Source organism: Cucurbitaria berberidis (genome assembly GCF_010015615.1).
Source record: "Cucurbitaria berberidis CBS 394.84 unplaced genomic scaffold K460scaffold_1, whole genome shotgun sequence".
Classification (NCBI taxonomy): Eukaryota; Fungi; Ascomycota; class Dothideomycetes; order Pleosporales; family Cucurbitariaceae; genus Cucurbitaria; species Cucurbitaria berberidis.
Genome location: NW_024468935.1, coordinates 3,079,095 through 3,094,533, shown reverse-complemented (window position 1 = coordinate 3,094,533; position 15,439 = coordinate 3,079,095). Strand labels below are relative to the sequence as shown.

At 51.9% G+C, this 15,439-nt stretch overlaps 7 protein-coding genes across 7 annotated transcripts; 2 read left to right on the top strand and 5 right to left on the bottom strand.

Moving 5' to 3' along the window:
* Positions 1–215: 215 nt before the first annotated feature.
* Positions 216–3,142, bottom strand: K460DRAFT_361499 (TPR-like protein). Its single transcript, XM_040932472.1, has one exon. It carries the CDS (start codon positions 3,119–3,121, stop codon positions 329–331), a length of 2,793 nt encoding a protein of 930 aa, XP_040793297.1. The 5' UTR covers positions 3,122–3,142; the 3' UTR covers positions 216–328.
* Positions 3,143–3,716: 574 nt separating this feature from the next.
* On the bottom strand, positions 3,717–4,574 carry K460DRAFT_20935 (uncharacterized protein). The gene is made up of 2 exons (XM_040927253.1): positions 4,345–4,574; positions 3,717–4,294 (listed from the first exon to the last, which is right to left on the bottom strand). Exons 1-2 carry the CDS (start codon positions 4,464–4,466, stop codon positions 3,913–3,915), a joined length of 504 nt encoding a protein of 167 aa, XP_040793296.1. The 5' UTR covers positions 4,467–4,574; the 3' UTR covers positions 3,717–3,912.
* Positions 4,575–5,666: 1,092 nt separating this feature from the next.
* Positions 5,667–6,276, bottom strand: K460DRAFT_271364 (uncharacterized protein; the record flags this gene model as incomplete). The annotated part of the gene is made up of 2 exons (XM_040927719.1): positions 5,667–6,057; positions 6,113–6,276. Coding segments are annotated over 2 exons (555 nt in total), but the record flags the coding sequence as incomplete, so codon positions are not given.
* Positions 6,277–7,106: 830 nt separating this feature from the next.
* Positions 7,107–9,619, bottom strand: K460DRAFT_269650 (uncharacterized protein; the record flags this gene model as incomplete). Its single annotated transcript, XM_040927588.1, has 2 exons — positions 7,107–9,248; positions 9,341–9,619. The coding sequence occupies 2 exons, from the start codon at positions 9,617–9,619 to the stop codon at positions 7,107–7,109; spliced, it is 2,421 nt and encodes an 806-aa protein (XP_040793294.1).
* Positions 9,620–10,272: 653 nt separating this feature from the next.
* K460DRAFT_272264 (uncharacterized protein) lies at positions 10,273–10,937 on the top strand (the record flags this gene model as incomplete). The annotated part of the gene is made up of 2 exons (XM_040927784.1): positions 10,273–10,381; positions 10,432–10,937. 2 exons carry the CDS (start codon positions 10,273–10,275, stop codon positions 10,935–10,937), a joined length of 615 nt encoding a protein of 204 aa, XP_040793293.1.
* An 866-nt stretch (positions 10,938–11,803) lies between these two features.
* K460DRAFT_20946 (uncharacterized protein) lies at positions 11,804–12,269 on the bottom strand. Its single transcript, XM_040927256.1, has one exon. It carries the CDS (start codon positions 12,109–12,111, stop codon positions 11,863–11,865), a length of 249 nt encoding a protein of 82 aa, XP_040793292.1. The 5' UTR covers positions 12,112–12,269; the 3' UTR covers positions 11,804–11,862.
* A 923-nt stretch (positions 12,270–13,192) lies between these two features.
* K460DRAFT_274073 (uncharacterized protein) lies at positions 13,193–14,709 on the top strand (the record flags this gene model as incomplete). The annotated part of the gene is made up of 7 exons (XM_040927932.1): positions 13,193–13,316; positions 13,349–13,373; positions 13,434–13,583; positions 13,636–13,679; positions 13,734–13,801; positions 13,863–13,963; positions 14,013–14,709. 7 exons carry the CDS (start codon positions 13,193–13,195, stop codon positions 14,707–14,709), a joined length of 1,209 nt encoding a protein of 402 aa, XP_040793291.1.
* Between the last annotated feature and the right edge of the window lie 730 nt (positions 14,710–15,439).

Here is a 15,439-nt window from a genome sequence, read left to right as displayed (position 1 = left end):
AGCACCAAGAAGCGAAATAGAGGGACAATGGGCTAGGTACACTCGTTAATCCTCCGTTATGTGTTGTAACTCACGCAGAGTGTCTGTCTGCACGTGTTATTAGTCTGCAAGGCTGTCGACAAGGATCCGCGAAAGCGATACGACATGGCGCCCGGCACGTGCTGAACATAGTCCTTGATCAGTCACCTAGTCAGCCACACCCATGCCCTGTCTCGGAAGCATTGACTATCATCGACATTTGTTTGATCTTGAACTTGATGCAATTCGAACAAAATCCATATCGTCACCATCAACCACGAGCTAATCAAGTACGAACCGCAATACATGTCTAGTCCTTACCCTTGAGCTCATCCAGCCTAGTCTTCAACCTCTCCCACCCGTCGCCATCCTCCCAGTTCTCTTTCCCTTTTCCCATGACGCTCCTCACCGCACTCCTTGCCTTGAACTTCCAATCCTTAGCCACCAGCTCGCCAGTACCCGCAGCCAAGCCTTCCGTCTTCTCCCTTGGTCCCAACGTCTCATACGCGTCTACCAAATCAATCGTCTGGTCCACAACCACGTTCCAGTCAGCTTCAGTACCAGACTCCCACTTCGGCTGCGACGTAACAGCGCGCCAAGCCTTCTCGTGGCATTCTAGTGCCGAAGCGGGACGGGAAGTATGCGTGAACAGCGTCGCCAAGATACTCCACAGCTTAGGTGAGAAAGTGATGAGAGGTTTGACGTGTTTCTCTATGAGCTCGTTGACCATGCGGGGCAGGCCAGGCCTTGAAATGTCGAATCCTTGCTCTGACCTGACGGTACCTTTGACAAGCATGTCTAGGATCTCGGCATCTACGCATTTCTCGCCATCTGTAGAACCGCGGATTTCGCAAATACGGCGCTGTGACGTAACGACGTCAGTCCAGGAAGGCGGGTCCGTGGATGCCGCAACGGCGAGCACGTTGTTCCAGATGCGGTAGTTGTCGTGCTTGAGGTTGGCGGCGCGCTTGAAAGCCTTCAGTGCATCCGTCCTTGGATGATTAGTGACCCTTGCCACGGGTTGCTCATCCTCGCCGTCTGCCTCTGTCTTAGCTTTTGGTCGAAGATGCAGTAATGAAGCAGCAAGATTCGACCATGCTTCTGCATCATGATCATCGAGCTGCACACAACGTGAAAAGGCTTCGACGGCATTTTTGAATTGTTGGAGCTCAAGATGTGCGCAGCCGAGCGCGAACCAAGCAGGGTGGTACAGAGCATTGATCTTGAGTGACAATGAATACGCTTCCGCAGCCTTTGCATAGTTTCTCTCTGTGATGTAGCGCTGGCCTAGGGAGCGTTGTGCGCGGGCGTACCGTTCTCCGGACACCTCCCATGCCTTCTCGTACATGGAAAGGTCTTGATTGATATCACCCAAGATGCAGTAGAAACGCGGGGCTTCAGCCGGTGGTGGATCCCGTGCCGGTCCTTCCCAAGTCTCCGCATCGAAATCGGCGTTATCATCGTCGCCATTTGTTGCATGGAAAAGCTGTCGTCGGATCATCTTGCGTGCTTTGTCTTCCTTCTCTGTGGCTGCATAGCATAATGCTGCTTCAGCCCACATCTCCAGCCTTTCGTATATCTCAAGCGCGGACCGTAGACCCCCAATGTGAACCCACCGAGCAGCTAGCTCAGCCTCCAACTCCCAGCGTGAGGGCGAGCAGAGGGGAAACACATACTGGAGGCGTTCTTCCACCGAAGCTGCCTCACCTTCTTTTGCTTGAGGCAGGAAGGACGTCACCTTCTCACCTGTTTCTGCATCTGTTGTAGCGTCCCCTGATGTTTCCGCTATGACTTGATCAACGAGTGCTTGTAGCTGAAGCAGTCCGCGCTCCATAGTCCTTGACCGGTGGCCTTCGATACGACTTCGTACGAGGAGAGCCTGTGTGTAGACCTGCCAGTTTGAGCTTCCGCCTTCCAAAACTCTTGTGGCATATGGGATCGTTTGTTCTCGTGTGAGTCCATCTACAGGGTTCGTATTCTTGATACTCTCTGCTAGCGAAAGCAGAATGACAGAGTCAAGCGGATCGAGTAATGGTTGATTTGAAGGGTCCATAGATTTCAGAGATACTGGTAGTGCCGACTCGTCCTTGATATCGGTGGTTGTAGTGTTCTCGGTGAAGGATATTGACTCCAGCAGCGTGTCGTCGTTCAGGTCTAGCGCCGTTGGTTTCGAAGCGCCATCCGCTGTGCCATTCGTCTCAGATCCTGCGCTTCGAGCCAGGACAAGTAGCTGACTTGTATCTTTCTCTTGGAACTTCGTTCTCTTGCCCATCAACCCAGTCAGCGCAAACTCAAAGTTCCGCTCCGTAGTCGCCTGGTCCAAATCTGCTCGAGCTTTCTTGTCGAAGCCATGATACGTATGGATAGATGCTCGTTCTAACAAAAAGCTCGTATGCAGGTCCGCCATCTTTTTGCTCTCCCCTGAGTTAAGGATTAAACCCTCAACGAGCTTCAAGTCATCGTAGATAGCAGACTGCAAACTTGGTGCTGGTTCGCTGAGCAATCTCTGGTGCACGAAATTGGTCCTCAATCGCGCCCAAGTCGATAGCTCAATATTCTTTTGTATAGGCGGACAAATCAAGATCGTCTCTGCAAGACATAGGAACTCAATGTTCGTTGTGAGCCTGTACGCGGCAATGCCATCTGCGCTTACAGATGCAATGAGGTCCGACCGAGTTTTGCTAAGCGTAGTGGCATTGCCTGACACGTCCTTTGGCAGTATTGTTTCCGCGGACTTGAAAGGAAGTGGCGGGCCTGTCACAGTCGATTGTATGAACGCGTATAGCGCTGCGACCGCAACAACGAAGAAGAAGTGTTGCTGATACGCCGCTTTTTCTCTTACTGGCGTTTCCTGTTCTTCATCCCTTTTGGATAATATTTGCCCAAGGCGGTGGAAAATGTAGTCGCTCCATAGTCCGAAATTTTCTCTCTTGGTTTCCTTTGTGGATTCGTTGTCTTGATGGCCTAGTAAAATCTGCACTTGTGGCAGCTCAAATACGGCTGCGAAGTCTCCAGATTCGGTAGCCTTGAGAATATCCTCCAAGACGGCGGCAAGCTCGTCCGGCAGAGAGCTGCGGAAGAACCGAAGAAGAACGTCTCCCATGTTGAAGCTATTGTCGTTGCGGGGTTATGTTAAAAATGTGACTCTGGCGATGAGTAACTTGGTGGAGAAAATTGGGCTGTGGCACGCTAGGCCGGATTAGGACATGGTAGGTTGATACTTTTTTGTACCGAAGGTCTACAATTCTAAAACCTAGCCGTCATACGATGGACGAGATTGAAGATTAAGAGACACACATTAACACATATCATTAATAAAAGGTTGAGATAGTTTAGGTGCATTGGTCTAAGGCCTCCAGGCAGTGTTCACGGACAAGACATCATAATCTGAAGGCCTCCTGGTAATTAGTTTGATAGTTATGACGAATGAGCCATCATAATCTGAGAGCCTCCCCACACTGTTTTGACAATCACGACGAATAACATGTAGGCATAGTTTCATTATTCTTAGCAGATACTGCTACTCCAACTACCGACCGAACAGAGTACCAGGCGCAGCCGTACAGACATACCAGATAGACTCAAAAAACTGCAGCAACAAAGAAAGGTCTTGACCGAAGTGTAGTGCACGCTCAGTCGGAATCGCTACTAGACGAAGAGCTGCTCTTCCCTCCCCGGCTGTGGCTCCTATGCTTCTTATGTTTCTTGTGCTTGCTATCAGCATATAACCCACCCAGGCCCGCAGACGAGCCTCCGTACGAAGAGCCGTGCTGCGAAGAGCCGTGGTTAGAGCTGTGGCCGCTGCTGTGTTTCTTGTGTTTGTGTTTCTTCTCTTTCCTGTTTAGGTTAGCGTCGCGTTCTTGCCTATGCTCTGGAGAGGAGAGAGGTGACGACTTACTTGTCACTCAGCATATTCGCACCGATCGCACCAGCAACCAGCCCTCCAATCGTGCCCAGCGCTCCACCGCCTAGCTTATTTCCCAGAAACGCGCCGCCAGCGCCTCCGACGAGCGTCGAACCCAAGCCGCGATCGCCTTCTGCAGGTCCACCGGGCTGACCAGGCTGACCAGGCACTCCATGCTGTTGAGCACCGTATCCTTGCTGTGGGTCGTGGTAGCCTTGTTGTTGCGGGGCTCCATACTGCTGGTTGGGGTCATGCTGTCCTACCTGCTGAGGCGGGTATGGAGAGGTGCTGCGGTTCGGATCATAATGGCCCTGGGTAGGAGCGCCGTATCCTTGCTGCTGGTACGGGTCGTGTGAAGGCGGTGGGTAAGGACTCTACGCGACGGTCAGTAGCTGAAGTTGCGCGAGATGGCGTATTCTCACTTGTCCCTGAGGGTAAGGGCTGGTTCCCTGGCCATACTGCTCATGCGACTGCTGTCCATATGCTTGACCTTGCGGTGGATAGTTCGAGTTGTATCCGTAGCCTTGCTGCTGATTTGCGCCATCGTAACCGTAACCTTGACCCTGGCCCTGGCCCTGGCCCTGGCCCTGACCTTGGCCGTGGTTTTGGCCGTAGTAATCGTGGCTTGCCATTCTGTCTCTTGGACACAAATAAGGGTGTTCAAGAATGAAGAGATTCGTAGGTAGGAGAGGGATACTAGGCAGAAGACAAAGGTCGGGAGAATGTTGTGATGTGCTTATTGCGGCGGGGGAGGGGCAGTTCAAGATGGTTGGATGGCGGGGGGGTTTGCGGCATCACACGCCTTTAAATGCGACACGCCCGGGTGCGCCACACGGTGCAAAGGGTCGGCCATGCCCAACGAACGACAAGACATGGGTGCAATTGCGGCTGAGCTGAGGCAGTAGTTTGGTGGAGTGTAGATCGGAAGGTGCAAGCAACCGTGGCCGATGGGGCGGAGCACACTACAAAGTAGCCCCTCACCGCAACAATCCCACCCATTTTGCTTTAAATAGGTAATAAAGACGCCGCGTCCTCGCGTTTGCATGCGGTGAACAGCGGTTCTCCACTACGTCATGTGGATACGTAGGGCCATTCCGCCACCGTTACGGTTAGTCAGTTGGAGGTCCTTGGAGCCTCTCAGGCAGCCTTTCTCTCACTTTTGCCTTTGCTTTTAGGTCAGGCCGAAGGCCTTCGCGGTACTTTGCAACGTCGATAACACTCTCTATAATACGTTCAATATCTGCAGGCTCTCGTGTGACGATGAGTTAAACGCTTGCCTGTACCTCATTATAGTCGCAACTACGGTACTCTTTTCCATCTACTACACATGATCGGCACTATAAAGCAATTTGGTGACATAACCTCGCAACCTGGTTAATTGACTAAAGCTAGACATATAAGCCTATCTCATAGACAGACCCACGATGGCCGTTAGCTTACGCCAAGTCAGAATAGCCCTCGTTGGACTCGTCCCCAAGTCATCTCAGAATGCAACCACGTTCCAATTTCGATGAAGTAGTCACGCCCAAGAGCCACCCCCCCTTCAAATCAACATCTCGCAGCGCACGCTCCGGATCTTCCGGTCAAACTCGGATGGCAGATACATGAACGTCTGATCATGCTTTTCCTTGTTACCAGCTTCCAACTTCTTGCCGTTCTCAGGACAGCCGTTCTCCCTACCCAAAGTCAATATCGATCCTTGCCATATATGCAATATCAGACAAGCCAAAGGAACGACAGTGACTTACGTGTAGAGTTGGCAGCGGTTGTACGCATACACGATGAAGCTCCGCACCTTGACCGCCCAATCAAAGCCCTCGTTCCACTCCTCGAGGTCGTAACACTGCTCGTTGGAAGGAATATCGGTCGATCGAGTGCCACGCAGGTTCTGCCCATCGGAAAGGCCGCAGGCGGCGTTCCATGTAGTGTCGGAGTCGGCGCGAGTGGTGAGAGCAGTTGACTGGTCCTCATTCAGGTTGCCGATAGTAGTGGAAGAAGTAGACTTCACATCGATCTTCGCGCAGTATGCGCTATGGATCTTTAGGTCAAAGTCTCCTGGGAGCTCTGCCATTGCAACTTCTCGGTTCACCATACCTTCATCAAGCTTCCTGCCGTTTGATGGGCATCGGTACTCTCTATTGGGAATCAGCTCAAATTCTATAATGTATCATACAGCCAAGGATGACTCACGTGTAGAACTGGCACTTGTAGCCACTCGCGACAACGATACTACGCGCCTTGCCGTCGAAGTCGCCGAAGAGGTTGTTCATGTCAGTACACCAGTTATTGGCCGGGATGGCGACTGAAGCGCCTTGGAAGCCGTGTGAGGTCCAGATGGTCGCGCCGCGGCCGTCACCGTTTGAGGTCTAGGAAAGGTCAGTAAGGTGAGAGCGAGCCTCCTGGACGAACAAGAAGTCAATGTCTAGAGATGCCGAGAGAATGCTAGATAGATGTACTCACGGCTGGCAGAGCGTTGATGAGGGCGCCCAGAAGAGCGAGAAGGAGGATGAAGATGTGCATGTTGAGTTCTAGTAGGCGCAATAGGTGTAGTCGTGTGATTGCTGTTACGTAGTGAGCAAAAGGGAAGGTCGAAGGTGAGGTCGAACAAGTATTGAGTTGAGTGGGCGAAGTGTATTATATCGGGAGTGGATTCTCAATGAACTCACCGTAGAAGCTCGGGCATTAAGGCTGATGCGCAACAAGTGAATGACCCATAGGTAAGGGGCTTTGACTAGCTTCGCATTTACATCAAGATATTGAGCGTGATCCCATTTATGGCACGCACACGGCCGACTACGTCAGCGAGATATCCCATGATGAAATCTCAAAGAGCATCTTTCACAGTTCACACTCGATGCAACCGTTCACTGTTGGAAGGGGGAGATGTTACCATGCTGCCTTTACTAAATGTAGAACGTGAAAGCACGAACGGAATGTAAAATCTTAGCCTGACACCTCAAGAGTGATATTTCCATTCGAGGAGTGACGAGGAAGTATCTAGAGTAGAGTATCCATTTGGGCATCATATTGAAGAAGCCATATAACCCCGTGTTCCCATGCGCTATGCAATAGTACCCTGATTCAAAACACCCACCCGATATACACAACAAAAGTCCTGGGTATTAGATACTATAAAAATATATTCTCATGCATGTAGACACAAAATGTGAAGAATATTCGGCTTTCACTGGCCCGTTTCTGTATCGCGCTGCACATCTAGTCCTCGCAGCCTCTGCGACAGAAGTCCTGCGCTAGGCTGGGCGTTTGGGCTGCCGATAGGAGAGAAGGCACTTCCTCCGTAGCCGACGTCGCCTTTGCTGAGCTTTTCAAATGTGCCCTCTCCCTGGCCGTCTAGATACATTTCGCTAGACTTCGGTGACGCAACAGGCGTTCTGAAGGGGCTCGTCGAGTCAATGTCCATATGGTCGCGGGAACCGGGGCGCGACTCAATGGCAGCCAGTCGAGTGAGGCTGAAAGGTATAGGTTGCAGATCAGGCATAAATGAGCTGAAGCCACTGGATGCTGATGAGCTGAGTGGGCCCCCAGTAAATGTAACAGCTGGAGGAGGCAACTCGGGGTATTGTCGTAAGCCATCGACCTGGTCGTATGTTTGCTGAGATTGGGACAGAGGCCATGCTGCACTTCGACGGCGAAACGTCTTCTCGGCGGTAAGATGGGTTCCCGTTGAGGATATGTTCTGTGATGCGATTGAATCGCGCGTTGGTTTGTACGCGCTGTATCTTGGCTCCGGCAGCTGAATCTCATTCCTTAGCTTCTCTTTCCCATCTGGCACTCGATTGGCGAAGACAACGCGAATGCTTTTATAGAGGTAGTATCGACCCTTCGAAGGCGAACAAATATGCAGGTGGACCAGATAACGCAGTATTGGACGATCGTTAGGGTCGTCCGAATTGCTTAGAGCAGCTTCGGGTCGATCTGTACCAAGATTCTTTCGTGTAGATGCTGGCATGTCGATAATGGGGCCAGCGGAGTAACTGCGCTGCCTTATGAAGGTTTTCTGGCCTGGTTCCATATCTGACAAGTCGTAGGGAACTAGGAAGAGTTTCACTGCGGTTTTATTTGGGTTCTTCAGCACGATCTGCAGCTGTCCTTGGGGCGGGATACGATATGATCCTCCAGGAGGCGCTTTGGGAGAGGCGGACCGCCGTTTCCTCTTCTCCTTTCGACGAAGATCTTCCTTTGCGTCTCGATCGGTTCCCTCTTCCCCGTGGTGTATCCGGAAGTCAAGGGCATCCTGCTCTGGTGGCGGTACAGTGTGCCGTCGCTTGCGTTTGCTAGGCTCGGTGCTCTCTTCAGGTGCAGGCAAAGAGTTTTCCAAATCTATGAGTCCGACATATGGACTTGGCTCGTTATCGGAAATCCTGCCATTGCCAGTGTTATAGCTGTAGAATACCGCAGGAAAGGGCACCGCCACATGAGGAGGACACTTGAGGCTCGACTTGCACTGTCCTCTCCCAAGCACGCCGATTTTGGCAACAAAGTTCAACGGCCGAGATGGTGTAGTCGACATCCGCCCCCGTAATATTGACTCTTCATATGAGCCCACCATGGGTGCGTGGTGAAGAGGCGATGCTTCCGAGGAGAAGGATGGCCGTCGTGAATTTAGGAACGGGGTTGATGGATTAGATTGAGGCTGAGCCTGATTGAATGTAGATACTCGCCTAGGCTGGTGGGCTTGGTAGGGAATTGAGCCTCCATGTCGTAGGTGACGTGCAGCTGGGGTACCCGAAGCCGAGCGAGATATTGAAGTCGGCTGGTAGCCATGGAAAGACATGGGAGAGTACGTATGCCGCCGATTGGTTCTTTCTGGACTTCTGGAACCTTGTCGAGAGCTTGGTCTTGAGGAAAAGTCCAAATCAGTGTTGTTTGCCTGCTGGACGAGCGGGCTTGTGGGAGGTAGAAACGCAAACGAGCTAAGTGATGAATGCGATATCGCCCGTGCTCGAGATATGGGACGCGCATCGTTATTGAGCGTATCGTGGAACGAGTACGATGGCTCCTCTTGATGTAACGGATAGGCAGTGGCTGGAAATGAGCGGTTCCATGGCGCTACGGGTGACGTTGCCAGGAAGCGCGATGAAGGGCCACTATCAGATGCTGCACTCTCTTTCTCCTCTCTAAAGTCCCCAGAGTGTAGGGCTGATCGTGGTCGTTCGATCTCTAAGCCTGCCGCTGCAAGGTCTCGTAGAGGTTCGGGAGTGGAAGTGCGTGAAGGTTTCGCTTCAGCGGAGGAAAGAAGAGGGGTCTTGGGCCGTTCTCGAGAGATAGGTCGGCTTCCAGGACTTTGGTCTGGTCGAGTGCCGTTCTGTAACTGTCTGTTAGCGTCTCTATTTCTGTACTGCAGAAGCGGGTCATGTCCAAGTTGTGTACATGTGTAGAAAGCTGCTGGTCACTCACACCCTGCCGCTGCTGCCACAGAGGACTATTTGATCTCTTAAGCCTCTCTATCAGCTCCATTCGGTCGAACATGGATGGTTTGCGTCCTTGGCTAGGTGACTCGGAGTTCATTTCGAAAGACAGATTTGATCCTACAACTTCCCCTGTTTGCAAGGCGTCTACCAACGGCCTCTCAAAGTTAGTCTCTGAGGTTCCTGCTCTTTGAAGCCTGGCGGACGATGCCTGATGAGAGGACGACCGCCTCGGCGGGCTTCCATGGGGATCATGAAAAATAGGCATAGTTGAAACAAATTTTGGCAAGAGACAGCATGAGTACAAAGCTTGATCGATACGAGGGAGGAGTTGCGGGCCTATGGAGGCGTGACGTGACAGTCGTGGAGCACCTGGGATGTCCGCTCGGTGCAACGGCGGGAGACAACTCAGATGGTTGGAGCACTTGCTAGCCCGGCGAATAGCACGAGTAAAAGAGTTTCAAGTATGAAAAATCAGAGGCGCGCTGGCTCCAGTAGCTGCTTCATTGCGTGGCCACTCTGCGCAGCTTTCAGACGAAACGCCGTAGAGCAGCAGCAGCGGCTGAAGGTGCGGAGAGGATTGCGGCAGGGTTCAGACGGATGACGCGCTGTGAAGTTTGATAAAGGCGGATCCTAATCGCTGCTGATAGAGTGCCGTAGCGCTGCAGACCGGTTTTGGCCGACGCTTTGGCGCTGCAAAGAGGTCACAGGACAAAATCAATTTGGCCGCGCAGAGTCATGATGGTGCTCAAAGCTGATGAAGCAACAGTCTCGCTCGCCCGCCGTGTAACAGACCGTGCATGTCACTGGCTCTTGACGGAGGTCCCCGCTCTTGCCAAGCCTGAGGAAACTCCGCTCGCCTGAAGCCCAGTCCACCAACAAGGGTTGCAAACTTTCTCGACAACCACAGCATCTTCCGACATGGCGCCTACGAGGCCACACGACGATTCAGAGAAAAGGGTGAAGAAGCAGAAGAAAGGCTTCAACATAGGACCCGCCAATCTGCCCGACGGCACACATAGGCGCAAAGGTTGGTAGTTCGTACTGCTTAACATTCGACGACTGCTGACTAGAATATAGTGCAGAAGATCAAAAAAGACCTCATTCACAAAGCAAAGGTCAAGAAGGAATATGCCAAGTTGAAGGCGCGAGACGAAGCCGAAGCGACGACGCCACACAAGTCCGTCTACGACCGCGAAAGCGAAGCCAACGATGAGAAGGACGAGCCTACCGAGCCGGCACCTGTGCCCAGCTTGGAGCCACACCCAGACCGAGTGAGGATGCTAGAGGAGGAGGAGACACCAACACCTAAGCACGACCAATCGACAGAGCGGCGAACGCGACGGCCTCGTCCACAGCCCTTCAAGAAGGAGACTGAATTGGCGCAGAAGAAGAAAGAGGAGGCTGAAGCGCGACAGAGGGCCAGGGAAGAGGCAGACAAGGAGCGCACCAAGAAGATTGCAGAACGGGAGCGCTTCAGGAAAACCATGGCCAAAGCTAGGGGAGGGCCGGGTGGCCAGAGGAAGCTGGGTCGCGAAAGCACGGTGCTGCTCGCAAAAGCACAGAGACTCATGGGCAAAACCTGAAGGGTGTTGGGGTAGACGGCAGCCACCGCTGTAAGAACGGCCACAAGCCTCTTCGCCAATGACATCGGCATCCAGCCATTGTGGCCTTATACCCGCAGCTGGGACAGCCAAACCAGTCATCCAACCCTATCAGCCCTGTCAAGCTATCGCTTTACTTAACCCTGCAACGAGCGGGCAGTACATATCCTATAGTCAGCTCGGGCTCCCTATTTCCGGTGCCCGTCAGCAGGAGCAGCCCGGGGACATTGATCGGTCAGGAAATCTTTCTATTGCCAGTTTTACCCTCTGGCGATATTTCCAGGGTTATGGCTCCGCGTATCGAAAGCATGACGTGACTCCGGGATTGTTAGATGTCTGTCGATTCATCGAGGCTACAGTGTTGCTATAGCTTCTGAGGCACGACCGAAATATGGGAGAGAGCTACAGGTCCACGAACGATGACTCGTATTGAACATGGCCATCCCAAAGGCCTGCATGAGGTTTAGGTGATTGTGCGTGATTGACCCTTCGGACTTTGGATAACCGGCTTTTGTGCTGACTTGATACGAAGTTGTCCCACGTTACACGAAGCCTTCATCTCAGGCTTAATGGAAAGAGCGGTGGGTTGTCATGTGTAAATTACCAAGTTACGATCCCATCGCGACTGAACACGAATGCGTCCAAAACGCAGTAACATCGATACTGAGTCATGTCGGAGCGTGGCACAGCAGTAGATTCGGACCGCCAATTGATTCGGGCGGGCCGTACAAGGCCGGCGTTGTTAGACTTGATGCCTTCCGCAGATACTCAGGGCAGGCAAGCAGATGATGTGAGGCATCTAGGTCCTAGTGTCGATCAGGCTTATCAAACGTGATTTGAAAATGTTCAATTGACGAACTAATAGGTGTCTGGTCTTCTCTCCACTTTGCCTCTTATCATACACCTCTCACCTCATCCTTGACCCCCACACATCGTCTCTACATAGGAACTCCATGAGCCATATTGAGTCTCGATTCTCAGTCACCGGACGCCATGTACCTTGTCCGTCTTCTCCGACGTCGTCCCTTGACCGCCCAAGTAATCCTCCTACAACCACCCGCGCGTCCCCAGCGTTCGGATACACCTTCTCAATCATACGTCGCGGCTTACTGTGCGCAAATACTTTCCAAAGTGTGCAGCACACCAGTCTTCCCATCTGCCATGTTCATTGGGTCACAGAGCGCTGACCTGGATTTACATGAAGTGTTTCACTATCAAGGATACAACTTCGCTTAGACATGTTCGCAAGTTCACCATTTCACTATGTGCATTTCCGCCTGTGAAGTGCTCCCATTTTTGGGGGTTGGCGTGGGCTGCCCAATTTGGAATATTAACCGCCTGTAGCTCAGCCACACCCGATAGCAACAGACCCACGGTTTTGGTCGTGCTACCGTTCAATCAACTTTTCCATTACTCGTCTACGTCCCCTTGTCCGGGTTGAACGACGCCTATGGCGCATATCTGCGGCTAATTCATATCGCACATCGATTCACACACCGACGAGCCGCTGTGCATGGTTGTAGAGCAACGTGCCCTGCTGCGGATCGATCTCCAGTTCCTACCCTTCTCGCGTGACAGTAGTTACAGCAACGATACGTCCTCAACCCTCTCTTACTAACAGAAATAAGCTTATTTCCCATTTACGAACAATCGATTGTGTTGATCAGCCGAGTTTTAGCGGTGTGTAGTCTGCAGCCCTACCTAAGCGGCAGGTGGCCTAACCCCTACCAACACGGACGGGGGCTGTACGCACCACCATCAACGGCCCGTCAGACCATACATTAGCTCGGGTCAAGTCCGGAAAGCCTCGTTGCAACATGGATCATGTCGGTCACTAGAAGCTGTGAGAAGTGCACTGTAGGTAAGCCCGCTCGCTAGCCAACCACGGGAAGGACGGTATGAAACCCCCCTTGGCGAATAGCTCCTTCGAACCAAGTGCTGCCTGTGTGCTGGACTAGGTATATGTGAAAGAGAGCTAAGGAGCTATACTTCTTTCGTGCCGACTTACACTTTAAGATCAGGACTAGCTCTATAGAAACTGTATTTGAGAACCCTGACAACCTTCACTCTTTTTACTTGACACTAATTTTCACCTATTTACTTTCACACGCCAATTGCCGATCCACCTGTCGTATTCCACTCTTGAAGACCCAGTCAGAACTACACACTATCTCTAGAGCTCATACTGGCTCTCATTCCGACACCTCGCACTCATTTTGTATTCTCCAGTGCCAAAGATGGATTCATCCAGTCGACAGCCTCGGAAATGGACCTTAGCAGAAGATCAAAAACTACGAGAAGAAGTAGAGGCTCAATGTAGGTTCTCCTTCGCTTATATCCTATGTTTTCTACCCACCTCATGTCCTGAACTGATCGCTAATCCACTGTCACAGTGATGGATGGTGATGTCAAAGACTGGTCCGTCCCCTGTACATCTTTCACGTCGATTCTGAACTCTATCTAACACACTGTGTACAGGTGTAGAATTGCTACAGAACTTCCTGGTAGAACAAACAAGGATTGTCGGAAGAGATGGCATAACTCTGTGGCCGGAGGCCTTAAGAAAGGGCAATGGTCAAAGAGTGAAGACCACTTGCTTTCCAAGGGAGTTGAGCAGTACGGCCAAAGGTACACCCTAGAGCCTTTAACAAAATGCCTTTACTAACTGTAATGCTTTCAGATGGACCCTAGTGGCGAACTGCGTTGAATCGAGGAGCGCAGACCGTGAGTGAGATCCAGTTCATTTGCCACACGATCTTTAAACTGACAGCGACATAGAATGTGCGAAGCGATGGCAACAGTCTCTTGATCCTGACTTGGATCGTAGTGAGTGGCGCGATGAAGAGGTCGGTCGCCATCTCCCTGGACACATTCATCAATTTTCCCGTCGACTGACCCAGCCATCAGGACAGTATCCTCATCGAAGCAACACAGCGTCTGGGTAGACACTGGAAGGATATTCAACGGGACCACTTCCCTGGCCGATCAAAGAATTGTATCAAGAACCGGTAAGTCACTTCTAGGTTATGCCCGATGTATCATATTGACGAATTCCAGCTACACAGTCCTCGTTCGGCGTTACCAGAACCAGGGCATAAGCCTTCCCAGTGCTGCCAGTTCGCCCTCCGAGTCCAGTACGCCAACACCACTTTCATCCTATCCTGACGACGACGACGAATACATCTCGCCTACCCCAACTATGTACGGCAATTTGCTGTCAACCCAATCACGGGCCACATCGTCAGAGATCAACCATTCATGGTCAAGTTTGGGCAGCGACGCGTACCCAACATGGTCATCTCCACAGGACTACAACATGCCCATGGCTATGACGGGCGCAGAAATTCATCACGCGATAACGCCCATGCAGAATTATGCTTTTGCTCAGCCACCGAGTTTAGGCTCTACTGTTCCTGCCGCGTCAACCTCTTGGAACTGGACAGCGACGTCGATGGATCCCTCGTCGGCAATGCACGCTATTTCACCTCCTGCAACCAGTCCAAGTGTGCCAGATCCTTCATTCTATGGATATAGCAACTATCCAGTTGTTCAGCAGCCAATGACTGGCCAATACCCTACCTACTCAACTTCACCGGTTCAAGGCACCTACCCTGCGATGCCGAATAGATCCCTCGCAGGCATGCATGGACCAGGAACAACGGCAGAGCAGCAAGCCTATGGCTCCAACAGCTCGGCGACGTACTCGGACCCTAGGCGACCACAAAACCCTAGGGATCCTCGGGATCGGTTTTGAGGCTATGCATATGTATGATACTTGGACTTGGCATGCCGTTGATAGGATGGATGGGAGGTTATTTTAGCACGTATATGATTTGTAACATGGTCCACTTCGGCAAGACCTAATGTGAGTGTTTCTATTGGGCAATCAAGGTTCTCTGAAGGATTCCGAACATGCGTGTTTGACTACTGCAAGTGCCCGGATCGCTCAATAGCGTCGGGTGAAGCGAGTTTAGCGGTTGATACACAGCCCCATATCCAATACGAAGAACGGTTCAGATCCAGAGTACGCGTCCTCAAACCAAGCCTTCCCTATCTCAGTCGTGTTTATGACATGGCAAAGCCTGCAAGCTGCAAGCTTGCAATCCAGTTCAGTCCCCGCGGAAAACACGTTAAGCCGCGGGTACCGCCCGCTGTCATGGTTTCAATGCCAAGCTTGTTGTCTGACCCGCTACCGCCCCCATGGACATCATCAACAGCACATACCGTCCCTGCCAAGAGAATCGACGCGAATCTGAACAACCCATGTGGTCGGAATAACTCGCGACATGCCACTAGATCTGGTATGCACGAGACAGGGCCGATAGCGGTGTAGTCACAAACGGTCCGGACACGTACACTTGCGTGACGTTGAGTCCCATAGCTCTTGCGCTGCTTCAGCGTGAAACATATGTAGATGTTTACGACAACGCGTATGACGTGGGGAAATACGGGAAGTCAATCACAAGGCCTTTTGTACGACTGGC

Bases quoted from the DNA above. Each gene is read 5' to 3' on its own strand.
- K460DRAFT_361499 (XM_040932472.1), bottom strand. From the start codon at position 3,121: ATGGGAGACGTTCTTCTTCGGTTCTTCCGCAGCTCTCTGCCGGACGAG.
- K460DRAFT_20935 (XM_040927253.1), bottom strand. From the start codon at position 4,466: ATGGCGCAAATCAGCAGCAAGGCTACGGATACAACTCGAACTATCCAC. The intron at 4,295-4,344 runs GTGAGAATACGC...CGTCGCGTAGAG, and splicing joins GCCCTTACCCTCAGGGACAA to TCCTTACCCACCGCCTTCAC.
- K460DRAFT_20946 (XM_040927256.1), bottom strand. From the start codon at position 12,111: ATGGGAAGACTGGTGTGCTGCACACTTTGGAAAGTATTTGCGCACAGT.